Source organism: Saccopteryx leptura, chromosome 5, assembly GCF_036850995.1.
Source record: "Saccopteryx leptura isolate mSacLep1 chromosome 5, mSacLep1_pri_phased_curated, whole genome shotgun sequence".
In the NCBI taxonomy this organism is placed as follows: Eukaryota; Metazoa; Chordata; class Mammalia; order Chiroptera; family Emballonuridae; genus Saccopteryx; species Saccopteryx leptura.
The window spans coordinates 2,727,780-2,752,899 of NC_089507.1; the positions used below are offsets into that span (position 1 = coordinate 2,727,780).

Genomic DNA, 25,120 nt, shown 5'->3' on the forward strand with positions numbered 1-25,120 from the left:
AATAGGTGGTCATGGAATGAAAGAGAAGGTTCTTTCAACGTAGGCGGAGAGAGAGGATGTCCAGCTGTCAGCTGGAAGTCTCCATCCAGATGTCCTCCCAACATCTTTCTTAAACTTGACGCGTCTCCCAAGTGGAACTTACCTGCCACTTACCTGTCGCTTCCCCAGGACTGCCTGCCCTGCCCTGCCCACCTTCCAGCCCCCTGTAAAGGAAGACACTCTTGATCTTTCCCTCTCCTCTATAAGGCACTTGGTCAAGCCCAGTTGATTCTATGTCGCATGATGGGCCGGTCTTGATGCGGATTCCCCCGAAGAGACTGCGACAGGCCTGGGGCGCACGTGTTTGAAGACGGAGGTGACCGCAGACACCGGAACGAGGAGTGGGAGGTGTGCGGCGGAAGGAGACGCTAGGAAAGGCTGCATTGTCCAGGCGGTCACCGCGATGGGCAGCCAGGGACCCTCTCCTGAACGCGGGAGCGAGCGCCATCCACGGTTCTGGAACTTGACTGAGCACCCGCCCCGCGCTCAGGGCAGAGCAGGGCGGGGCCGGGCAGGGCAGAACGCCGCGTTCCACGTTTCCCGGGCGACGGGGGCGGGCCGGCGGCGCGATGACGTCAGCGTCGGACGGTGGCCCAGAGGCGGTGCGGCTCCGACGTCCGGGCTCCAGGCAGCTGCGCGCCCTTGGCTCTTCTTGGTTAGCGCTCAGCTCCAAGCACGTCTACTGAGCGCCTGCTGTGTGCGCTGAGCGGAGCGAGGACTCGGCGAATAGGAGTGATCAGCGAGATCCGAAGGTCAAGCCCGCGTCTGCGTGGGAGCGAGGAAGCGAGGGGCTGAGGATCCGGCCAGTGCAAAGGTCCTGGGGCAACTGGGGTGTGGGGGGACTGTGCAGAGTCTGACATAGTGGAATTGCGGGACACACAGGTAGCAAGGGCCGGGGTTCCGGAGAGTAAACGTGAGAGACATTTTGAGGAAGTTGGACATTGTCCCCTAAGGTCATGGGACAGCTGTCACCTAAAGGGAGAGTGATCATATCTACATTACTTTTTATTTTATTTTTTAGAGAGAGAGAGAGAAAGGGAGAGAGATGAGAAGCATAGACTTGTAGTGTTTTTAATTGTTCACTGGTTACTTCTCATACTTGTCTTGACGGGATGGGGGGGGGGCTGAGGGGTCCCTCCAGCTAAGCCAGTGACCCCTTGTTCTAGCCAGTGAATGTTTTTTTCTTCAACTAATTCCTGACTCCCTTCATTCAGGTCCCTCCTAGCAGGGAGTAGAATGAGAACCACCTAACTTGTTTATCAACCCCCAACCCCCTTTGTCTGGGCATCCGTTTTTTCCTGACCATTCCCCAACCCCCTTACTAGTTAATGATATCCCCATCTCTCCCTTCCACCTTGGTGTGGCCATTTAAACTAGCCAGTTGAGAAAAAATGAGATTATATGGTCAACACTCCAGCCAGTGGAGCAAGACCCGGCAGCCTAGTGCCTGTGCTAAGGATAAAACCAGAATTTGCCCTCTGTCCATGCGCTTGCGGGCTGGTTTTCACTAGTGGCCGCACGCCCTTTTGCAGAAGTGATTAAAGTTGGCTTGCTGACATATTTTAGTCTCCACAAGTTAGGCTTATTTCCATCTTGAACACCAGTAACCTTGGGCTCAAGCCAGAGATTAGGGCTCAATCCAGCGACCCCGCACTCACCCGGTGAGCCTGTACTCAAGCTGCATGAGCCCGTGCACAAGCCGGCAACCTCAGGGTCTCGAACCTAGGACCTCAGTGTCCCTGGTTGATGTACTCTCCACTGGGCCACCACTGATAAGGCTGCATTTTATTTTTTAAGTATGTTTATATTGATTGATTTTAGAGAGAGAGAGGAAAGGGGAGAGAGAGACATCAATTTGTTGTTCCACTTATTTATGCGTGTATTGGTTGATTCTTGCATGTGCCCCGACGGGATCAAACCCACAACCTTGGCCTGTCAGGACAGCGCTCTGAGCAGCTGAGCTATTCACCGGGGCAGATCTGATTTTTAGAGCTGCCTCTTCCACTGCAGAGAGGAAAGCTGGCTGGAGGTGGCTGCTGGCCCCGTGGTGGTGTGGGAGCCACAGCTCCATGCTGGGAACTGTTCCTAGTGCCTTTTGCTAATTCCAATAGTCCCGATACTAGGTACTGTGTCCTCACTGAAGGCCCCTGATGGCTGCCAACAGGTTCTGGGTTAAACAGAAGTATAAAGAAACCAGTTTTACTATTGGCTGATTGATGTAAACCAGAGTTAAGTGTCTGTGCATCTCATCAACCTTCTAATAAAAGCGACCTTGAGGGAGATGAGTTTTTCGAGGGCCTGGCGTTCTAGATACTACCCTAATCTTGCTATGTTGTCATCGCTCCATGGAGTAGAGAGGTGACGTGACTCACTAACTGAACAAGCGACTGCAACCCATCATCAGCTCTGACGTCAGGATCTGACACCAACCGGCCAGTCTGGATGTAGAATCCTTCCTTCCAACCATGACGTTGGTGACCGCAGGTGGCGTGGAGCCATAGGGGACTTATTTATTTACTTATTTATTGTATTCTTCTGAAGTTGGAAACGGGGAGGCAGTCAGACAGACTCCCGCATGCACCCGACCAGGATCCACCCGGCATGCCCACCAGGGGGCGATGCTCTGCCCATCTGGGGCGTGGCTCTGTTGCAACCAGAGCCATTCTAGCACCTGAGGCAGAGGCCACAGAACCATCCCCAGCGCCCGGGCCATCTTTTGCTCCAATGGAGCCTCGGCTGCGGGAGGGGAAGAGAGAGACAGAGAGGAAGGAGAGGGGGAGGGGTGGAGAAGCAGATGGGCGCTTCTCCTGTGTGCCCTGGCCGGGAATCGAACCCGGGACTCCTGCACGCCAGGCTGACGCTCTACCACTGAGCCAACCGGCCAGGGCCCATAGGGGACTTACTGATTTCTTAGGATCCTGGGACTTGGGGTGGGATGTGCCCGAAAACAGCTATGTGGCCTTGGGTGACTGACTTTGCCCTTACAGGTTCCAACGTGGTCAGCCAAAAATAAGAGGACAGAAAGTACTTGGGGTTGCTACGCCACTGAGGTGTCCACCTGCATGCAGGGATTGCTCAAGAATTAGAGGTTATTCTGCCAGATTTCATGGGAGTGGAGAGAACTGAAAGGTTCAGTGGGCACTAAAGAGGGGAGTGGGGGGCATTGGGCATGAAGCAGATGGGAATGTCAGGATGGCATCTGGGTTTATAGCGCCCCGACCCTTGGGCCACTGGCAAAGTGGGAGTGAGACTACAGGACAGGCTGGGTCAGGGTGCCAAGGTGTGTTCAGTGCTGAATATCCGGAGTTTAAGGACCTGCTGAAGAGGAGAGAGACGGGGTGCCCAGGAAACTGCCAAGTGAGCGCGTGGATTTGGGAGCCGTCCGCCCATGGTGACCGCAGCCTGTTTACTTGGCGCTGTCTGGCTCCCGCCCCCTTGGCATCCATCTCCCCGCCCCCTTTGTTCAGGAGTGGAAAGGAGGCGACCTCCCCTCCCCTTCCGTTTGGGGAACGTCAGCATTAGCTTGGAATGTGGTCATTCTGTCTCGCCGGCCCTTTGGAGTTAGCTCTTTCTCTTATTTCTAGCATCTCGCACTTAACGCAGTTGTTCGTGGACGGTGTGAACCGATAGGTGAAGCCCGTTGACCCAGCCTGTCTGTCTGGTGCAGGTCGACGTCACGCGATGGCCTCCACGCAGGAAGGAAGCAGAGATACCCTGCTGCCCGACTTCCCCAGGGGGCCCCTGGATGTCTACCGCGCCCGTGCCTCCTTCAACTGGAAGGAGCTGGCGCTGTTCCTGGAAGGCGAGGACATGCTGCGCTTCAAGGTGAGGCTGCAGCTGCGTGGGGATGTCATTGCTGACCTGCAGAGGGCTCGGGCAGGTGTTTCAGTTCATCAGCAGAGACGGGGCTTTGTGCCCTTATTGCCACGTGGCTTCCGGGGCCTCTGGTCCGTCTCTGCAAGGTGCGGGGCTGTTCCTGGGCGGGGCACAGGCCGGACTCCTCCTTGCACCGGGGGATGATGGAGCCTCTGGGGATGGTCGAGGCGTCCTAAGCCTCATCTGGGAAGAACTTCCATCTCTCTGTCTCAGTGTCTCTGGGGTGACTGTGTGTTCCAAGAGGCCAGCAGCCTCCAGAAAACCCAGGTGAGTGAGAGTGTGGTGAGACTTCCTCCATGCTTTGCCCCCCAAGTCGCCCGTTTCCTGTCCCCTGCGTGTCCAGAAAACCATCTTCTCGGCTTTGGAGAGCGACCCCCTCTTCGCCTGTCCCGCTGGACGCCATCTGCCCATGGAGAAGTACCGGGAGGTGAACTTCTTGCGCTGCAGGCGGGTCTTCGAGTACGACTTCCTGCGCATGGACGACGTGCTCCAGAACCCTCTCAAGGTCCTGGCGCTGGTCAGCTGCCTGGGCATGTACGACTGGTCCCTGTGCATCAAGGCCTTCCTGCACGTGTTTGTGAGTAGGCGGCGCCGGAGAGGGAGGTCTAGGTCCACGTTCACGCCTCCCCGGGAGGCCGTGGGGTGTGGGGTGGGTCGTTGCCTGGGGCCAGGGCCAAGCCAGGGATCAGGGATGCTCACGCTGCAGGAACCGGTTTACAGAAAATACACGTAGGGCGAAGGATTCAGATACTCACCTGGGTGGTTTGCGGATTGTTAGTGTTGCCTTGTATTTTTAAGGTTTTCTGGGGATTTATGTATTGGGGGGGGGGGGGAATGCTTGTGTAAAGAGAGTTCTAAAAATAGACGGTGTGGGCAGATCCTGTGGTTTTTAGTGAGAGGTCCACAATTTTTTTTATTTTTGACCTGGATGTGCAAATTTGCACACGGGAGTCCTTGAGAAAATACAGTGCTAGGGAAGCCAAGAGGAGGAGCTTTGGGACTGTTACACTTTATACAAAAAACAAACGAAGGCCCTGGCCGGTTGGCTCAGTAGTAGAGCGTCGGCCTGGCATGCAGAGGTCCCGGGTTCGATTCCCGGCCAGGGCACACAGGAGAAGTGCCCATCTGCTTCTCCACCCCTCCCCCTCTCCTTCCTCTCTGTCTCTCTCTTCCCCTCCCGCAGCCAAGGCTCCATTGGAGCAAAGATGGCCCGGGCGCTGGGGATGGCTCCTTGCCCTCTGCCCCAGGCGCTAGAGTGGCTCTGGTCGCAACAGAACGATGCCCCTGAAGGTGGGCGTGCCGGGTGGATCTCAGTCGGGCGCATGCCGGAGTCTGTCTGACTGTCTCTCCCCGTTTCTGGCTTCAGAAAAAAAAACCCAAAAAAAAACAAAAAAAAACAAACGAAAAGAATCCTGGCACGACAGCCTGGTCCTCCCGCTTGATGTCTTGTGAAGGGAAGTGGGCCCGCTCTGCCCTCACGCGTCCTGTCCCCGGTTCTTCCCAGACCCTCCGATGTCTCTCAGGCATCTCAGGTCTCGGGATTCTGTTGAACTTCCATAAACGGCCCGGGACCGGGACCCAGGGACGGGGACCCAGGTCTCCCCGCCCCCAGGAGCCTCAGGTCTCCCCGCCCCCAGGAGCCTCTGGTGCACGTCTGCAGTGTCCGTCCCTTGTCCCCTCAGAACTGCCCCCGCCCTGGGCTGGCCTGGTGGTGTGGGGCTGGGGTAGGGGTGGCGGTGTGAACGTGCCCGTCACCAGTGGTGTCACAGGAGGGCAGAACTCCTCGGCTCCCCCCCACCCCCAGCCCCCCACCCACGTTGATGGGATGATGTTACATCTTCAGGTTTTCGGATCAGCGATTTTCAACTCTGGTTCTGAAAGGCATTTGAAGTACATTCCGAAGATCTTCAGTATGGAGGTTCGTTTAGGTCGGGGGTGAGCTGTGAGCCCACAATCTCTGTCCTGTTCCCCTGAGATTTGTGGGAAGGGCAGCCTGCGGGGGCGGGGGGCGGAGCAGTCCTCGTGGGGGAGGGCTTCGCTCCTGATTGACAGGTGTTCGGAGCAATCCTCGTGGGGGAGGGCTTCGCTCCTGATTGACAGGTGTTCTCAGGCTTCTCACTGAGGAGTTGATGCTACTGTTTACAGACGTGGGTCTGCCGAGTCCTAGCACCGTGAGGATTTGGCTTTTTCTTATCAAAGCGAAAGCTTTCCCCTGTCTTCCGCTGCCCGGGAGCAGTTCTGGCCACCGTGCTGACTTACTGGGACCTGGGCAGTGTGTGGCGTCCAGCACAGCAGAGGGACGCGGGGGGTCACTAGGCAGTCAGATAGGAAAAGGAGATTCGGGGTTTTAATCGTGGTGACCAGGTTTCTCAGTCCTTCACGGAACGGGGGTGTGCAGGGCCCCTCCGGGGACAGAGCCTTTCTGAAGCCTGAGAATCGTTGTTGCTTCCGTGTTAGATTTTTGGATGTTTCGCTCTGACCGAAATAAGTCACGGGAGCAACACCAAGGCCATCCGCACGACCGCGCATTACGACCCGGCCACCGAGGTGGGTGCTCCTGTCCCCTCACCCTCGCTCTCTGAAATGGCGCGGCCGTGAGTGTAGAAGCAGTGAGACCCTGACACCTGTCTGTCCAACATGGGAGCTGGCAGAGTGCGCCCTGAGCTCCATCGTGCAGGCAGGCGGGGGCTCGGGGGATGGAGGCCGTGAAGCCAGCCTGTGTCATCTGGAAGCCTCATTCATCGGAGGTCCGTTAGGGACATGGCAGGAGAGAAACTGGGTTGGCTTCACGGAGAAGACAGCACGTCCTGGGGCTCGGCCGGTGGCCGAAGGCTCTGCAGGTATTATATCATGCAGTGTATCCGTCATGGTTTTCCATAGGACGGTCCTTTTTTAAAGACGTGAGGCCCGGGAACACGCTCCATGTAGGGTGACAGGGCCTTCCAGGAACTAAAACCACGAGTCAGTTCTTCACCTTGTGTCGAGCAGGGCACACACGTATTGGGGGGGCTCTTTGTGTGTGTGTGTGTGTGCGCGTGAGTGTGTGTCTGTGTGAGTGAGTGTGAGTGCAAGCGTGTGTGTGAGTGTGAGTATCTGTGTTTGTGTGTGTGTGTGCGTGCAAGTGTGTGTGCAAGTGTGAGTGTGTGTGCAAGTGTGAGTGTGTGAGTGTGTGTATGGGTGTGAGTGTGTGCGAGTGTGTGTATGTGTGTGTCTGTGTGTGCGTGTGTTAGTGTGCATGCAAGTTTGTGAATGTGTGTAGGAGTGTGTGCAAGCGTGAGTGTGTGTGTGTGTGTGTATCAGTATGTGTGTGTGCGAGTGTATGAGTATGTGTATGAGAGTGTGAGTGTGTGAGCAAGTGTGTGTGTACAAGTGTGTTGTGAGGGTGTGACTGTGCGAGTGTATGTGTGCACTTGTGTGTGTGAGTTTGTGCGAGTGCGAGTGTGTGTGAGAGTGAGTGTGCGAGTGTGAGAGTGAGTGTGAGTGCGTGTGTGAGTTGCTGATCACTGCCTTTCTCTCTCTCCCGCGCAGGAGTTCATCATCCATTCCCCCGACTTTGAAGCCGCCAAATTCTGGGTGGGCAACATGGGGAAGACGGCGACGCACGCAGTGGTGTTTGCCCAGCTGTGCACGCCGGGGGGCCAGTGCCACGGCCTGCATGCCTTCCTCGTGCAGGTGGGCTGCCGCACCAGGAGACAGTGTCGGGGACGTGGTCGTCACCCTGGGGGGCGGCGGGGGGGGGTGCTTCCGCCCTCTAGTGAGTGGACGGGGACACGGCTAAGCCTCCTGCCGGGCGCAGCACGTGCCCTCTCGCCCGAGGGAGGACCGTCCAGCCCCCTGGACCGGGTGCCGCTGCGGCCAGAGGTCATTGGGTGCAGGAGCTCTCCGCCCCGGCGGCCCCACGGGCACCGCCTCCGACACTCGGCCCACGTCTGGACTCGCTGTCCAGGGCTGGGGGTGCTCCTGGAACTCTGACCTGAAAGTCCAGCTGGTGGGGCGGGCATCTCGACGGAGCCCGTTCCTGGTCATAAACAGGAGGGTGCCCTGGCCGGTTGGCTCAGCGGTAGAGCGTCGGCCTAGCGTGCGGAGGACCCGGGTTCGATTCCCGGCCAGGGCACACAGGAGAAGCGCCCATTTGCTTCTCCACCCCTCCGCTGCGCTTTCCTCTCTGTCTCTTTCTTCCCCTCCCGCAGCCAAGGCTCCATTGGAGCAAAAATGGCCCGGGCGCTGGGGATGGCTCTGTGGCCTCTGCCTCAGGCGCTAGAGTGGCTCTGGTCGCAATATGGCGACGCCCAGGAGGGGCAGAGCATCGCCCCCTGGTGGGCAGAGCGTCGCCCCTGGTGGGCGTGCCGGGTGGATCCCGGTCGGGCGCATGCGGGAGTCTGTCTGACTGTCTCTCCCTGTTTCCAGCTTCAGAAAAATGAAAAAAAAACAACAAAAAAAAACAGGAGGGTGACTGCCCAGGGGGTGGCGCTCAGGAGTGGAGGCCGGGCAGGGCTTCCCGCCTCCCTAGTGGGGCTCCGGGTGGCTGCAGTGACTACAAACCTGCTTCCAGACGCTTGCTCCGGCCTCCAGTCCCGGCTGACGGGATCCGGAACGAAGCCCCGCCCCCAGCCCCATTCTGGTATTTGTGTCCTTGAAGACCTTTCCGCTGGGGGAGAGGAGACAGCGGGTTTTTTGTGTTCTTTTTTTAATTGAGGGGAAATGCATATAACATAGAAGTAGCCATTTCGAAGTGAACGAGTCCGTGGGCTTTATAACGTCCCAGGGGTCTGCAGCCCCTGCCTGTCTAGTTCAGACGTTTCCTCTCTGGAGCACCCTCCCCACGGGACCCCCCTCCCCCAGGCTTTCCAGAATGACACCCCCACCCGCAGCACAGAGCAGCTCCCAGAGCCAGGAGCTATCCGCTGGCTGTATCTGTGTGTTTTTACGCACTGTTTCCTGGGAGCTCGTTTTGGGGAGCAGAGACTTACAGAAACAACCGGAGGCTGTCTCCCCGTAGCATGTGTGGGTAGCCGCTTAGACACTTTATGAAAACCAGCAGGAAGTGCTCTCCCTGGTGCAGGAACGGGGGATTCCTGAAATCCCCCTCACCCCCCAGCAGTGTCCCGGGTGGAGGTGGGGGTGGGAGGCTGGTTCTCGAATGACAGAAGGTCATCGGCTCACTGTGTGCAGGTTGCGGGTCCAAATCCAAGTGTGGGCAGGGCTGCGCTCCTGCTGCGGGCCCTCCGGGGGGGTCCTTCCCACCTGGCCCAGCCGCAGGTCCAGCCCGAGTTCCCGGGCTGTGGCCCCATCATCACTCCCGTCTCCCCGTCTGTCTTCTCTCCCCTCCTGTGTCCTCTCTGCCTCTCCTGGGACGGACGCTTGTCATGGGATTTGGGACCCACCCGGGACACCCAGGGTGAGCTCGTCTCGAGACCGTCCTCGGCCGCGTGGGCAGTGAACCCGTTTCCCAACGGGGTCCCCCGCTGCTGCCTTTGAGGGAGCCCGCGCTTGGCCACTGGGGTCTGAAGAGATTCGTTTCGAGCCGCTGTGTACTCAGCCCGGTTCCCGTTCGCTGTGCTCTGTGGGGTCTGAAGAGATTCGTTTCGAGCCGCTGTGTACTCAGCCCGGTTCCCATTCGTGCTCTGTGGTCTACAGATTCGGGACCCGAAGACGCTCCTGCCCACGCCCGGGGTGATGGTGGGGGACATCGGGAAGAAGCTCGGACAGAACGGGCTGGACAACGGGTAAGTGCACCGTGAGCTTCGCGGCCTTGGCGCCCTGCTGCGCGGCGGCGGTGCCACCCGAGGCTGCTGGCTCCGAGCTTCGGTTTGTATCGGGTCCCAGGTGCCCGGCTGCTCATGCCTGTGATCTCACGGGGACCCCCAGTGCTGTCCCTGTGCCCCCCCAGCCCAACGTGGCAGGGACACACGCCTCCCCTCGCACTGGAGAGCCCTCTCCTGCACCAACTCCGGTGCCAGGAGGCGTGAAGGACCCGAGGCCTGAACAAGTGACCCTGTCCTCAGGCCTCCGCCTGGACAGGGCTGAGCTGTGACGGGCCCTGCCCCCCCCCCCAGACGAGGCTCCCATCGCACAGCTGGCATGTGTCCCCACAGACCTGGGGGTGGAGCGGTGTTCTAGGGAGTGGGGCAGTGTGGTGTGGACTCCAGGGTTGGAGAGGGTGAGGGGCCCAGCAGTGGACAGGGTGGGTGGCACAGCCTCTCCTAAGGGCCTTGACATCTTCCTGAGCTGATGTTAGTTAGCGCCCAGGGTCACTAACAGCCTGAGCGTGGGGACCCCACGGATCTGGATTCCAGCCCTGTGCCCTCCTCAAACTCCTCTGTGGCCTGTTTCCTCCTTGGTGACGTGGGCACGGTGACAGTTCCCGGGCCGGACCCCGACTGTCTCGTCTAGCTGCCGTGGTGTCTGCTCCCCTGCGAGCTGGCGGAGGCCGCACTCTCTCTCCCGGAAAGCCTGGCTGAGGGGGTTTGCGCCCCTCCTCCCACGAGCCAGTTTAACACTGGGAGGCAGCAAAGCCGGGGTGTCCCTGAGCCCTGCGTCTCGCGTGTGCCGAGAACGATTCTCTACCCGCTGCTGTGGGGAAGGCAGGGGACAGAGGGAGCCCACTGTTGATAGTTGGAACTCACTGGTTGTCCTGATTCTGGTCATTTTGAGTACAAAGCGGGAGGCAGGTGGTCTCCAGAGAGAGACGCTGGACCAGGTGGTCTCCAAGGACGCTGAGCTCGGAGAAACCTCCTCTCTGTGGTCTGTACCAAGAAGTAGGGGTCCGAGGTGCAGGGGGCGTGTGCCTCAGGTCTGTGCTTGGACCCTCAATCCAGAGGGGGCCCCGGGCTCTGCCGCAGAGGGCTGGGAAACCGCTGATGTTCCGCATTTTGAGGAGCACAGAGGAAGTTGTTAAAAAGCAAGACACACAGAACCCTCTGAAGTTAGCCTCTCGGCGTTCTGCGCGCCTCTCTCTCGCAGACCCGTGCGGAGAGCCTGTTAATTAATGCAGGGCCTGATCGGGGTCCAGCAGGTTCCTTAGCTCGCTGGTTTGTGCAGGTTCATGGAGGGGGGGCTGGTGCAGACAGGCGGCCCTGTGGCCCTCGTCCTCAGCCAGCAGTGATGTGGCTTGGTCAGACTGAGCGCGCTCTGGCCATGGGGAGGAGGCGTCAGGGGCCGGACAGGAAGCAGGGGTGGCAGGTACGGTCTTTGCTGGACTTGGAAAGCCAGCACCTCCTCCTTAGATCTGTGTGTTCTAGTTTGGGGACTTGGAAAACACACGTATTGTGACTGCGTCTCGGAGGGGGTCTGCGCAGACAAGTAAGGCTGGTCAGGTGCAGCCCCCGGCCCCTGGTGGTGGTGACAAGGGTCCGTCCGGCTGCGTCCAGATGGGCCAGGTCACACCCAGTGGGCGGTGTCTCTGTTCATGGTTCATGTCGTTTTACAATTGAGCATCTTTTCATGTAGTTCTGGGCGGGGCCGCAAACCCCTGCTCTTGGTCCCCCTGCAACAATGCAGTTTCTAGACACTGAATACTGTCCCTGAGGGGACGGTGCCCCGGGGAGGGCTCAGGGGGCACACGCGTCACTCCCAGGTGGCGGCACAGGCTCGCCTGAGTCGAGCGTGGCCACAGGCAGCACCGTGACCACCAACCACCCCGTGGACTTGGAGAGCAGGTCCTCCCAACCAGAGTGACGCTGGGCCCCGTGGAACTGCTCAGTGCCATCAGGCCTGTGACACGTTGGGGGTGGCCGTCCCTGGTCCCTGAGCCTTTGAAGGTTCAGAGACTTTTGTCCAGAGTCTCCGGACTCCCTCCCTCCTCAGAGGACACCCTCCGCCCTCCCAGCAAAGGGTGCACGAGCTGTCAGGACGGAAATCCGGGCGGGTGTCTGGGCATGCTTCTTGCCTTTCGCGTTCTAACTCTAGTCTCTCTGTTAGAATAGAGTGATTTTTTTGTTGTTGTTTTTTTGGTCCAAGGTCATTTATCTTGAAAACATAAGTTAGATTTTTGTCATTTCACAAGAATTTCCAAGGATATAGGATGACCCTAGAAATCAGAGGCAAACATAAACATTATGTATAAATTTAGGCAAAATAACTCTAAAAGCCAATGAAGTCCCCTCAAATGCGGTTTTGGCCTCTGAACGTGTAACGGGCAGCAGGACCCGCTCACCTGTTGGTTCTGAGGTGCGGCAGGGCCCAGGCCTTGGGAAACCCATCTTGAAAGTGGCCGGAGGATGTCCCACTCGGGGACGGGAGTGCTTGGGTCCCGGGAGGAAGAGTGTGCTATCACCTGGGTCCGGGACCCGCCACCCTCCCGTGTCACTGCATGTCGCACACACCCCATGTCGCACACACCCCATGTCACACACACCCCATGTCGCACACACCCCATGTCACACACACATACCCCTGTGCCCTGTGGGGACACGGGCATCCTGGTCTTCAGGCTGGACCCCACAGCCTGGCCAGCAGCCAGCTGGTTCTGGGGCAGCTTTGTGGTGCCCAGGCGCTCAAAAGAGAACGCGTGAAATTGCATTGTCGGTAAACTCCCTGAATACGTGTGCAACTGTAAACGTATTCAGACTTGTCCCATCTCCGTGGAGCAAGGAAGGTGACAGTTTTCCACTACCAACAAAGGGCGCTGTGACTTGACAGCATTGTACGAGAAGAAGCATTCCTCGGCTTCTAGTGACCAGAGGGAGCACCCCGGGGAAGTTGGCACCAGGTCTGGGTGTTCTTATAAACGAGGGCATCGGATCTGACCACCCTCCAGGGCCTGGGGCCTCCACGTGGCCCATCAGAGTGACCCCACAAAGGCCCAGATGCCACATCTCACCCCCAGACAGGGCCCCAACCCGCTGGGCTGGGCCTGCCGGACCTGGTCAACGCTGACCTTCATTTCACTCTTGGTAGGACGGCCCGCAGAAGTTGGCCCCTTGCCTGGGCTCTGGCAGCAGCCTGGCCGCCCGCTGAGTGCCCCGTTTGCAGGGAATGTGGCTTCCTGAGGAATTTGGGAGGGGGCTCCTCTAGTCTGCCCGTGCCAGCCCCGGGGGTTGGCTCTTCCCTGGGGGTGTTGGAAGGAGCAACTCATCCTGTCCCCAAGGTCCCTAGACCCCGATTTAGTGGCAATGACTGTGGTGCCCAGAAGATGATGTTTCTCTCACAGTGGGTTCACCCCATGGCTCATTCTAAGTCTAGTAGGTTCTGTGCCCCATGGCCCCATAATAAAGGGTGAATATGACCCTAGAAACTGCCCATGAGAAGCAGGTGGCTTCTCAAGAATGGGACCACTCTGTAGTGTCCTGAGACCACCAGTAGCCCCCCTCCTTTTTTTTTTTTTTGCAGGCTGGGTAGAGAATCATGGCAGGCCTCCTAGAGGAGGTGGTATTAGGAGAGAGCCTGTCGGTAGGAGGGGTCACAGGCAGGTGGAACCCACTGCAGGCTGTGAGGGGCCAGGCCCCGGGAGCAGGAGGCAGCTCCCTCCAAGGGCTTCCCGTGTTTTTCGATGGGTTTAGATTCCCAGGTTGTAGGGTCGGAGGTCTCATGAGGGGAGGGGCCTTCCGGTGTGCAGTTTGGAGAGGCTGGAGGGGTGGGGTCTGCAGAGAGCCCGGGGAGATGGCTGTAGGCAGTCAGCAGGCAGGTGGGACCCAGCAGGGCAGGGCTGCCAGGGCAGAGGGGAGGACAGGGGCCGACGGGGACAGGGACAGGCACACCGGCCACAGCTGGGGTCAGCAGCGGGGCAGACGTTGGGCTGCTGCTGGGGTCCAGCCTGTGTTCTGTGGTCCAGTAAAGGGTCAGTCTGGGGGGCACAGGGGTGCCCCGTGTCCACTGAGCGCCTGCAGGAACGTGTTCTGTGGTCCAGTAAAGGGTCAGTCTGGGGGGCACAGGGGTGCCCCGTGTCCGCTGAGCACCTGCAGGAACGTGTTCTGTGGTCTAGTAAAGGGTCAGTCTGGGGGGCACAGGGGTGCCCCGTGTCCGCTGAGCACCTGCAGGAACGTGTTCTGTGGTCTAGTAAAGGGTCAGTCTGGGGGGGCACACGGGTGCCCCGTGTCCGCTGAGCGCCTGCAGGAACGTGTTCTGTGGTCCAGTAAAGGGTCAGTCTGGGTGGCACAGGGATGCCCTGTGTCCGCTGAGCACCTGCAGGAACGTGTTCTGTGGTCTAGTAAAGGGTCAGTCTGGGGGGGCACACGGGTGCCCCGTGTCCGCTGAGCGCCTGCAGGAACATGTTCTGTGGTCCAGTAAAGGGTCAGTCTGGGGGGCACACGGGTGCCCCCGCGTCCTCTGAGCGCCTGCAGGAACGTGTTCTGTGGTCCAGTAAAGGGTCAGTCTGGGGGGCACACGGGTGCCCCGTGTCCGCTGAGCGCCTGCAGGAACGTGTTCTGTGGTCCAGTAAAGGGTCAGTCTGGGGGGCACAGGGGTGCCCCGGTGTCCGCTGAGCGCCTGCAGGAACGATGGAGCGTCGGGGTGGTTTGGGGTTTTCTGCGTCGATTATGTCACCACAGTGACGTGGCTCAGCTTGTCCCTGGGTATCCTGTCCTGACGACTATGAACACGTCTTAGGTTGCATCGTCATGAGGAAGGTGCGAGCCGTCCCCTCCTCTCTGCTGTGTCAGACACAGTTCCAGGGCCTGGCTGGCTTCCCTTCGGGGCAGGGACACAGCAGCACGGCCCCCGTTGGACCTGAGAGTTTCGACACCTCAATCTGCTGATTGTTTTTCATGCGGTGGTGTTGATCCTGGTGGGAGAGGTGCCTCCTCAGGAGCACACGGTCCGCAGGGGTGAACGTGCTCTTCTGTGGTGTGGCCTCTGTCCCCGTGGAGTGCCCTCTGTCCTTGCAGAGTGACCTCTGTGCCCCTGGCATGACCTCTGTCTCCACAGAGTGGCTTCTGTCCCCGTGGAGTGGCCACATGGAGCAGCCTTTGTCCCTGTAAAGTGGCCTTTTTCCCTGTGAACTGGTGTCTGTCCCCTCAGTGTGGCCTTTGTCGTAGGAGCTCACTCAGTAGCCCCAAGACCGGGCCTTATATGGCCATTTTGTTTCACACGAAAACACACCCACTTTTTTTTTGGATAGAAATAAACGTGTTGAACTTCCTGCCCCTGGTTCTCCTCCCCCACTCTCTGTCTGTGGGGTCTGTCCCCTTCCGAGCTGTCCTCCGTCCCATGGGGCCGGCTTTCAGGAGGGGAGGACATGAACCCAGGGCCAGACCCAGTGTCACCCGAGGTCCCCGCGTCTCCACAGGTTCGTCATGTTTCACAAGGTTAGGATTCCTCGCCAGGACCTCCTGAACCGGACCGGTGACGTCACTCCCCAGGGCACCTACGTCACCCCCTTCAAGGTACGGGTGTCTCCACGGGGGACAGCTCCCCTGTGTCCACAAGGACATCGGCCACGGGCACCACGGTAGCCGGTGGCTGACCTCACTCGGCTTGGGACCCGGGTGTGAGGACGTGCTGTCTGCCGGCCTCCGCTCCCCGGCTCTGCCCCCGCCAGCCCTCAGGGTCAGTGAGGGCGCCCCCCACCCTCCCCCATCACCAGTGCTGTTCCCCAGGGAGGGTTCCACAGTGAAAGGTCTCTGCTCCACACAGGGGGGCGACAGTGTGGCCTAGTGTCCAGGGCTCGGTGTCCCCTAACGTCCTCAAGTGGTAGACACACGGCTGTGGCCTTGGGCCCTCTCCAGACGCAGCCCCCGCCCGGGAAGCCGACCACCCTCCCGAGCGGGTCTCATACCCACAGCCTGGATGGTGTGTCCCCAGAGCACGTGGGCCGTGAATCCTGCCTGCACAACGGCCCTCAGCGCTGGCGCTGAGACAGCGTGACAAGTCTCCGGAGGTGGGGACAGACACACTAACACAGACGAGGACGTTTTAGCAACGGAGGCAGCGGTCACGTAGAAGTCAATTAGCTCTACGTTACTCAGGAAAGAACTCACTGGAGGAGGAGTGGAGTGGGGGAGAGGCGGAGGTTGGGAAACCCCAGGGAAGGTGCCCCCCAGGACAGCAGAGGGGACAGAGCACATGAGAACGCGAGAGTCTGGGGAGACGGTGACGATAAATGCCTCAGTGAGAGAAACGAGAGCGAGCGGACTGAAGGGAGCAGAGCCGTCAGGAGAGGGCACGGGCCGGGCACCCTGGGAAATGGAGAGTTTCAGAGGATTCTGACATCCCCGGAGGGAGTGGCTGCGTATCTGACGCTGACGGAATACAGCTCACTTCCGTCAGCTTCCTGCAGCGGGCCCGGGGTCCCAGGGCACGGGAAGTGAGGTTTACCCCGTGGAGGGAGGTGACTGGAGGTGCCCATCTTTAGATCCAACCGTTGGTCGTATGTGAGAACGCGGCGTCCTCCAGACTGCGGGGTTTCGGAAGATTGCCACTCCAACACTGCAGGGGGCACAGTTTTGTTGACGAGCCCAAATAATGAGAAGAACCCAGGATAAGGCAGCTGGAGGAGGGAGGGCAGGGTGACTGGGTCCTCGGGAAGGCTCCGGGCTCGACGAGCCTGCGGTCACTGTGGGACAGGGCACAGTGCTCTGAGTGAAGATTAGAGATAGGTGTCCGCAGGGCGGTGATCTGTTCCACAAGGACACAAAGAACACGGGTGAACGTCACACCCCTAACATGGTGTCAGTTGGGGAGAGGGACTTGGGGGTGTGGGGGTCACAGGGAGGTGTCCTATGAACAAGACGTGGGCTCCAGCAGTGGGCTGCGCATCTGGTCTCGGGGAGACGGACAGCAGTGCTCTGGACCCCCGCTGGCGGCCTGCAGGCAGGCTCCCTCTGACCGGAGCCGCCTTCCTTGTGGAGCTGAGCACCCTCAGGTGCTTCCCCCCCCGCCCCGCGCTGGCTCGCAGACGGCACCTGCTCTCCTGCTGCCGGGCCCTTCTGCATCTGGAGGACCGTCCAGGCCTCCTGGGGGCAGGGCCTCGCGGGGCACTTGTCCGTGCTGAAAGGGCGAACAAGCGCCCCCATCTCTGCGCCTCTCTCCCTGATGTGGCCGTGGCCGTGGTGGTGGCGGTGGCCCCGCTGACGCTCCCGGTGGCTCCTCCCCGCAGGACAACCGGCAGCGCTTGGGAGCGTCCCTGGGCGGCCTGTCCGCGGGCCGCGTCTGCATCACGAGCATGGCCGTGGTCAACCTGAAGCTGGCCGTGTGCATAGCCCTCCGCTTCTCTGCCACCCGGCGACAGTTTGGACCCACCGATAAGGAGGAGGTGCCGGTCCTGGAGTACCAGCTGCAGGTCAGACTTCCCGGCGGGGTTTCCTTTTCTCTCTGGTGTGCACGCAGGTGAGCTCTCTCTCTCCAGGGAGCTGCGCTTTGGCTGCTGGGAGGTGAGCCAGCCTGGTCGGGTGGTTCACAGAGCAGACGGCAGCAGCTGCCACTGCCACCAGGGGGTGGCATCCTCTGGGCAGCGAGGCTTTTAGTAAACGGTCTTGACTTAAAAGGAGCCTGTTCCATGCCCCCAAGTAAGGAAGCCAGGAGAGTGCATCCTGGAGAGGTCGTGGGGAGGCAGGTGTGCACACCTCACTGGAAAAGGCCCTGGGGAGACAGGGTAGGGTGAGGTTGTTGCGGGTGGGGTCGGGGGAGGGGAGAGGCTGAGCGTCACGGGAGCACCCAGAGAAGCACAGGATCTTCCCGTTACGTGGGACAGCGGGCAGTGACTTCCGTTGCTGACCTGTGGCCTGCGCGCCCCCTCCTGGTGTCCAGGGCCATTGTGAGGTCGGGGTGGGGGCTGTGCGGGTGCGCCCATGAGCGCGGCGTGGCGCTCACGCCGGTGCCCCGCCCACGCAGCAATGGCGCCTCCTCCCGTACCTGGCAGCCGCCTACGCCTTAGACCACTTTTCCAAGTCGCTCTTCCTGGACCTGGTGGCGCTCCAGCAAGGCCTCCAGAGAAACGACCGGAGCGCCAGGCAGGTGAGCGCGACGCGGTGTCCCGTCCCGTCCCCGGCAGGGCTCATTATTACTTAACACCCGCTCCTGCGGTTCTTTTAAAATAAAACCACCCACCCCTGGCTCTGCAGAGTGAAGGCCCCCGCGCCTTCCTTCCACGCGTCCGGCCCCTGGGAGCCTGGGTGTGGGGGGGTGGGGGGTGCTCACCGATGTGCAGGCTCAACGCATGGCCACCTTCCCGCTCCTGAGGGCGTGCTGATGCGGCCTCCGGGAGCTCGGCTGCTGTCCTCCCAGAACGTGACAGCTTTGCACAGTCCACGCGACCAGCCCCTTCAGTGGATTTCGGGGTCCGCTCCTTTCATAAACAATCCACAAAGATCGGAACCCAGCTGACAATCCGGGACACACACAGTCAAGGTTTCCATGCCACAGCCGCCTCGTGGCCTCTAGGGCAGGCGTCAGGTGTGAACCACTGACAGCAAACGGGTTAGAAACGCGGCAGGTCAGGGTTCCTAGGACACCCTGGGAGGCCTGTATCTAATTGTTACATCTTGGGATGTTCAGCACAAATCTCCATGGCGGCCAGCAGGGGGCGCGGCCGAGCAGCACTGAGGGAGTAGGGAGGGCGTGTGTGTGCGCGCGCGTGTGCGTGTGTGCGTGTGTGCGTGTGCGTGTGTGCGTGTGCGTGTGTGTGTGTGTGTTGGGGGGGGGCTTTTCCCCAGGAAGGCAGGGGTTAAGCCTGTTCTTCCCTTACTGTGAGTCACTGCAACCTTTGCCAGCTGACACTGGAATCGTTCTCCTGTTAACAGAGTTACAAAGTGCACTCTGGCTTGATTCCTCCTGAAGCTCTGGTGCAACCCAGGCACCTCAGGCCCTCCAGGGCGCCGGGGTTTGAAGTGGAAAACAGAGATTTAGCAGGCCCCTGTGGGCCTCTCTTTCTCTGAACTGTCATTCATACCCAGCAGAAGCCAAGGCTGTTTGTAAGGCCTGGAAGGCCCAGGGAGGCTGACCGGTACCAGTTCCGAGTCCGCTGGCCATCCTTCTGGCCGCAGCAGGACCCGGTCCCCGCCTGGCCCCCGCTGCTCAGAGGAGCGTCCCCTTGATGTTGTTTGACCCCTGCTTTTCACCAGAAATGCTCGGAGCCTCCAACAGCGCGCGCTGCTCCGTGTCACGTCCATGCACTTCACACACACGAGCCTTCATGCGCAGTCCCCGTGGTCAGCTTCTGCCGTCAGCCCTCCGCCCCTGGGGTTTGTTTGCGGGGGCAGAGCGGGCCCAGGAAGCCGCATGAGTACCTGGTGCACCCATCCTCAGGTGGACCTGCCTTTAGGCTGAGAGTGGGTTTCTCTCTGCTGTGGTTGTGGGGTGTGTCGGATTAGACCGGAGGGCACACGTGCCTTCACCTGCGGTCGGACTGACTCCCTCCCTCTGGTGCCGGGGCCTCCTTTCACCTGTGGCTTTTGGATATCCCCTCCCAAGGCAGAGCTCGGACGGGAGATCCACGCCTTGGCGTCGGCCGCCAAGCCCCTGGCCTCGTGGACCGCGCAGCGGGGAATTCAGGAGTGCCGGGAGGCGTGCGGAGGACACGGCTACCTGGCCGGTAGGTTTTGGAGAAGCGTGGGACGGCCCCCGGTCTTGACCCTTCGACTCCGTTTTCCTCCAGCCCAGGGCTCAGCAGACTGCGGCCTGCGGCCATTCCAGCCGCCTTGGTTCTCGTGAACAGCGTGTTGTTGGGACGCGGCCATCCGTGCCCGTCCGTGCACGCCTTCCTCTGGCTGTGTTCACACTCCGTGTGTAGCGTTCAGGACTCTCGACAGAGCCCGAAAGGTTTAACTGCCTGGCTCTGCCCACAACTCATTGGGCGCCCCCTGCCCCGGACAGGTCCCCACTTCCCCACGCCGGATGTTCCTGGAAACATGGACACCAGGGTAAGGGTGACTGTGGAGAAATTCTGAGGGCACCACTGGAGACCGAAGCAGAAATGAGGTCCCCTCTTCCTCCGAGTGGCGGCTGTCTGATTCATGGCTCGACCGCAAACTGGCACCAGGTGTTGTTCTGATGAAACACTCTTACACGTAGGAAAGAGGGAGCACGTTCTTAGCGGCCTTGGCTGTTGTTTGGGCAGCCGGCCTGTGGGTCACAGAGTGGGCCACCCGGAGCCTGGGACCCGTCCCGGCCTGTGGGCCACAGAGTGGGCCACCCGGAGCCTGGGACCCGTCCCGGCGTGTGGGCCACAGAGTGGGCCACCCGGAGCCTGGGACCCGTCCCGGCGTGTGGGCCACAGAGTGGGCCACCCGGAGCCTGGGACCCGTCCCGGCCTGTGGGCCACAGAGTGGGCCACCCGGAGCCTGGGACCCGTCCCGGCCTGTGGGTCACAGAGTGGGCCACCCGGAGCCTGGGACCCGTCCCGGCCTGTGGGTCACAGAGTGGGCCACCCGGAGCCTGGGACCCGTCCCGGCCTGTGGGTCACAGAGTGGGCCACCCGGAGCCTGGGACCCGTCCCGGCGTGTGGGTCACAGAGTGGGCCACCCGGAGCCTGGGACCCGTCCCGGCCTGTGGGTCACAGAGTGGGCCACCCGGAGCCTGGGACCCGTCCCGGCCTGTGGGTCACAGAGTGGGCCACCCGGAGCCTGGGACCCGTCCCGGCGTGTGGGTCACAGAGTGGGCCACCCGGAGCCTGGGACCCGTCCCGGCGTGTGGGTCACAGAGTGGGCCACCCGGAGCCTGGGACCCGTCCCGGCGTGTGGGTCACAGAGTGGGCCACCCGGAGCCTGGGACCCGTCCCGGCGTGTGGGTCACAGAGTGGGCCACCCGGAGCCTGGGACCCGTCCCGGCGTGTGGGTCACAGAGTGGGCCACCCGGAGCCTGGGACCCGTCCCGGCGTGTGGGTCACAGAGTGGGCCACCCGGAGCCTGGGACCCTTCCCGGCGTGTGGGTCACAGAGTGGGCCACCCGGAGCCTGGGACCCGTCCCGGCCTGTGGGTCACAGAGTGGGCCACCCGGAGCCTGGGACCCGTCCCGGCCTGTGGGTCACAGAGTGGGCCACCCGGAGCCTGGGACCCGTCCCGGCCTGTGGGTCACAGAGTGGGCCACCCGGAGCCTGGGACCCGTCCCGGCCTGTGGGTCACAGAGTGGGCCACCCGGAGCCTGGGACCCGTCCCGGCGTGTGGGTGACAGAGAGGGCCACCCGGAGCCTGGGACCCGTCCCGGCGTGTGGGTGACAGAGAGGGCCACCCGGAGCCTGGGACCCGTCCCGGCGTGTGGGTGACAGAGTGGGCCACCCGGAGCCTGGGACCCGTCCCGGCGTGTGGGTGACAGAGTGGGCCACCCGGAGCCTGGGACCCGTCCCGGCGTGTGCGTCACAGAGTGCGCCACCCGGAGCCTGGGACCCGTCCCGGTTCAGCCACTCCCTCAGCTGCGTGAGTATGGGCAAACTACCCGACCTCGCTGAGCCTCAGTGTTCTTATCTGTAAAGTGGGACGCTGAGTGTATCAGCCCGGGAGTCTTGGCCGTGATCAAGTGAATTCACACGTGAAAAGCATTTGTTTCAGGTGTTGGGCACATAGGGAGTGCTTGGTAACGTTTTTTGTTTTTATTTGAATTGTTATTTTAGTTTGGAGTCATTTATTTATTTATTATTTTTTATTCAGTGAGAGGAGGGGCGGCAGAGACAGACTCCCAGGGGGTGATGCTCTGCCCATCTGGGGTGTTGCTCCATTGCGTTCAGAGTCATCCCAGTGCCTGAGGCAGAGGCCATGGAGCCGTCCTCAGCGCCGGGGCCAACTTTGCTCCAATGGAGCCTTGGCTGCAGGAGGGGAAGAGAGAGAGAGAGAGAAAAAGGAGAGGGGGAGGGTTGGAGAAGCAGATGGGCGCTTCTCCTGTGTGCCCTGGCCGGGAATCAAACCCTGGACATCCACACACCAGGCCGACGCTCTACCACTGAGCCACCTGGCCAGGGCCTTGAATTGTTATTATACCAATCGTTATTTGCCATTCTCCCCTGCCAAACGTCCTGTGTCCTGATCTTTAATAATAAATGGGTAAGGTCTTGGTTACTCTGAGAAGGCCACACACACCTTCCAGACAACAGACGGGCAGAACCCTTACTGGCAATTTACCTGGTGAGACACGTTTCAGGGATGGCCTGTGGGTCATCGTGTCCTTCCAGCGAGGGTCCATCCCACTTCTCTCTCGAACAGGGTGGCCAGCGGCGTGGCCCGGGGTTCCCCTACACTCTGCCTCTCCCTGTCACTGACATGGGGGTGAGCATACCAGTTCCTCACTTATGAGCTCTGCCCTCCCCCACATGCTCTGTGTAGCTTGTGTTTGTTACAGCTCATGGGGACGCTATAAATAGCTCACAGTAAGGACACTGGATCCTGCAGCTCCTGCAGACAACAACAAACGTCCGAACAGGCGCTGGGTTCAGACCAGGGAGCCCGATGTCAGCATGGGGGGAGTGTAAAGCCCTGTATCTGGGGTTCACTGTCAAGTGCACATTGTTTCTCCGAGGTCATTCCCCGCTCTTCACGTCCAGTGGTCTGGCTCTGGCCTGTGGCAGCGAGTCAGGGACCGATCAGGGTCTCATAGGCCACCGCAAGCCCAGCAGCGGGTGAGCCTGTGGAGTCCACGTCCACCTTTCCCTGCCTCACCTTTGGAGAATATGTCCCTCCAAGCAGGGGGACCCTGGGTGGGAGGGTCTGGGGAGCACACCTTATAAGATATGCAAAAGAATCAGGCCACTTACCTGCCAGGAGAGACAACAAAAGACACGAGAGTGAGAGTTTTCTTCAGTTATTTGGACTTGGGTTTTTTTTGTTGTTGTTTTTTGTTTGTTTGTTTTTGTATTTTTCTGAAGTTGGAAATGGGGAGGCAGTCAGACTCCCACATGCACCCAACCGGGATCCACCTGGCATGCACACCAGGGGGCAATGCTCTGCCCATCTGGGGCATCGTTCTGTTGCGACCAGAGCCATTCTAGCGCCTGAGGCAGAGGCCATGGAGCCATCCTCAGCGCCCGGGCCAACTTTGCTCCAATGGAACCTCGGCTGCGGGAGGGGAAGAAAGAGACAGAGAGGAAAGAGAGGGTGAGGGGTGGAGAAGCAGATGGGCGCCTCTCCTGTGTGCCCTGGTCAGGAATCGAACCCAGGACTCCTGCACGTGAGGCCGATGCTCTACCACTGAGCCAACCAGCCAGGGCTGGACTTGTGTATAAAGAAGGGCTCATTCAGTTTTAGAAAGTGGCAGCCAGCATCCCCCCCCCAGCACCTGTCGCTGACCCGCACACTGCAGGCAGGTCAGCCAGGTGACCTCCCAAGGACAGGGTGCTGGTGATGTGGGTGTTTCTGGAGCACTCCCTGCTCCCCAGCTGTGCCGAGTGTTTCTCGGGAAGCCCCCCGGGTCCCTGCTGACGCCCACTGGGCGGTCACTGTATGTCCTGAAAGAGGAGCCACTGCTTAGAGTGGTTGGGGGCCGCAGCCATCAGGAGGGGCGAGAGAGGCATGGGGTGAGGTAGGCAGTGCTTTGTCCCCCATCCCACTGGGCCCAGGACTTAAATTCCCAGGGAGTGACAGCTGTTTCTCACACATGCACCAGAGGTGATGGAAATGGGGCTTCGTTGCAGTGAACCGTCTGGGCGACCTCAGGAACGACAATGACCCCAACTGCACGTATGAAGGGGACAACAACGTCCTGCTGCAGCAGACCAGCAACTACCTGCTCAGCCTGCTGGCCCGAGACGGCCCAGGTGAGAACGACCTGCTCATCCTGCTGGCCTCGGGGGCCCAGGTAAAGCTCCACTGAGCTCCTGGGCAGCCCCTGAACTCACACAGGATGTGGGTTCTCGTGCCCCCAGAGTTAGCTCTTCTCTCACGATGGACCCTGTCCAGAGGCGGATGAAGGTCGGTTGAGGCCCCAGGCGCAGAAGAAAATACTGGGCCCCTTGTCAGTAGAACAAAGTATCAAGTTGGGGATTTGCGGGGCCCTTCAGAAGTCGGGGCCCAGGGCGCGTGCCCAGTGCGGTGTGCCCGCCGTTAAGTCCGCCTCTGACCCTGACGTCCTAGGAAGGGTGGTGTCATTGCAGACTAACTTCCAGAATCACTGCTGAGGCCAGGGGTGGGGAAGGTTCCTCTCTCCCACAGGGCCTGTGCTTGGGGTCCCCGGCTTTCCCCCGAGTGACCGGTGTGTGTGCTCCTAGGTGGCACTCGCTTCGAGAGCCCGCTGAAGAGTGTGGACTTTCTGGAAGCCTATCCTGCCGTCCTTGGCCAGAAGTTCGAGGCTGCCAGCCTCCAGGACTGCCTGGACTCCTCAGGTGCGCACGCTCCCGCGCTGTGGTCCGCTTCCGCCCTGACCGGTGCGGTGTGCGGCGCGGCGCCAGCAGTGGCCGCAGGTGACCCCCTCGTCCGTTCCTCCGGCGTCCCTGTGCCGACACGGAGCCCGGTGCAGACTCCAGGGCGGGGCCGAGGGCCCCCGGTCCCCACCGCGCTCTCCCTCCCAGGGTGCAGTAGAAGCCTCAGCTGCTAGGAGCCCCAGACCCCACCACAGGCCCTCGTCACAGGAATGCGGGGGTGTCCCCGGGCCTGCACCCCTGACTTCTCCGTGGGGACGTTCGCCGTTCACTCTGCAGGTGTGTGCTGAGCACTTGCCATCTTGCTGGGTGCAGAGGTGACAGAGTCCCGTGTCCTCACGCTCCCCGGCTTCAGTCTAGGTTGGGGTGGCCGCACAGGAGTAGGTCAGAGGCCCGGTCAGAGCCTCAGCAGGCCTGGGCCGGGTGGTCCCCACAGGGGCTGGGCCAGCTGGGACAGTCTGTTGAGACAGTGCCTCACCGCCCAGGTCTCAGAGGAAAGAACAGGCCAGCTGCGGGGGACCCGGGGGTCTGATGTCATTCCAGGGCCGTGGGCATCCCTGGGTGGTTCTGAGCAGGGGAGCAGCTGCCCGGCGGGGGACTGTGCTGTCTGCTCTGCCCACTCACATTAGAAGCTGTCCTGGGGAAAAGGGCGCTGGGAGGTGGGAGAAGATGGTGGCAGGGGCTGGACGGCAGTGGGGGCGGGGGGCGGGGCTGGACGGCAGAGGGGGCGGGGGCTGGAAGGCAGTGGGGGCGGGGCTGGTCGGGGGGCGGGGCTGGACGGCAGTGGGGGCGGGGGGCGGGGCTGGACGGCAGTGGGGGCGGGGGGGCGGGGCTGGACGACGACGGGGGGCGGGGCTGGACGGGGGGGGGGGGGGGACGGGGCAGGACAGCACAGGGGCTCTGGGGGAAGGGCTGCAGGTTCACCCAGAGGCAGGGGGCTAGCTGCGGGTGCCAATGGAGAGAACGCGGGTGGGATCCACCAGGACCAGTGCA

The 25,120-nt window shown here is 60.8% G+C and overlaps 1 protein-coding gene across 5 annotated transcripts; it reads left to right on the plus strand.

The window, feature by feature from the left end:
* Nucleotides 1–631: 631 nt before the first annotated feature.
* ACOX3 (acyl-CoA oxidase 3, pristanoyl) lies at nt 632–24,318 on the plus strand. 5 transcript variants are annotated; one of them, XM_066387727.1, is made up of 15 exons: nt 632–853; nt 2,394–2,523; nt 3,027–3,168; nt 3,707–3,864; nt 4,259–4,492; nt 5,759–5,833; nt 6,373–6,462; nt 7,444–7,587; nt 9,553–9,641; nt 15,140–15,236; nt 16,949–17,131; nt 17,683–17,805; nt 19,261–19,381; nt 23,405–23,527; nt 23,978–24,318. In XM_066387727.1, exons 4-15 carry the CDS (start codon nt 3,721–3,723, stop codon nt 24,301–24,303), a joined length of 1,749 nt encoding a protein of 582 aa, XP_066243824.1. In that variant the 5' UTR covers nt 632–853; nt 2,394–2,523; nt 3,027–3,168; nt 3,707–3,720; the 3' UTR covers nt 24,304–24,318. The 5 variants fall into 5 exon arrangements, with proteins under 5 accessions (XP_066243824.1, XP_066243823.1, XP_066243825.1 ...); XM_066387726.1 differs by having other exon boundaries at nt 3,027–3,127; XM_066387728.1 differs by lacking the exon at nt 2,394–2,523 and having other exon boundaries at nt 3,027–3,127.
* Nucleotides 24,319–25,120: the final 802 nt, after the last annotated feature.

Coding starts and splice junctions, on each gene's coding strand:
- ACOX3 (XM_066387727.1), top strand. CDS start 3,721: ATGGCCTCCACGCAGGAAGGAAGCAGAGATACCCTGCTGCCCGACTTC. Junction 4,493..5,758: donor AGGCCTTCCTGCACGTGTTT/GTGAGTAGGCGG, acceptor TTACATCTTCAG/GTTTTCGGATCAGCGATTTT. Junction 23,528..23,977: donor GCTGGCCCGAGACGGCCCAG/GTGAGAACGACC, acceptor GTGTGCTCCTAG/GTGGCACTCGCTTCGAGAGC.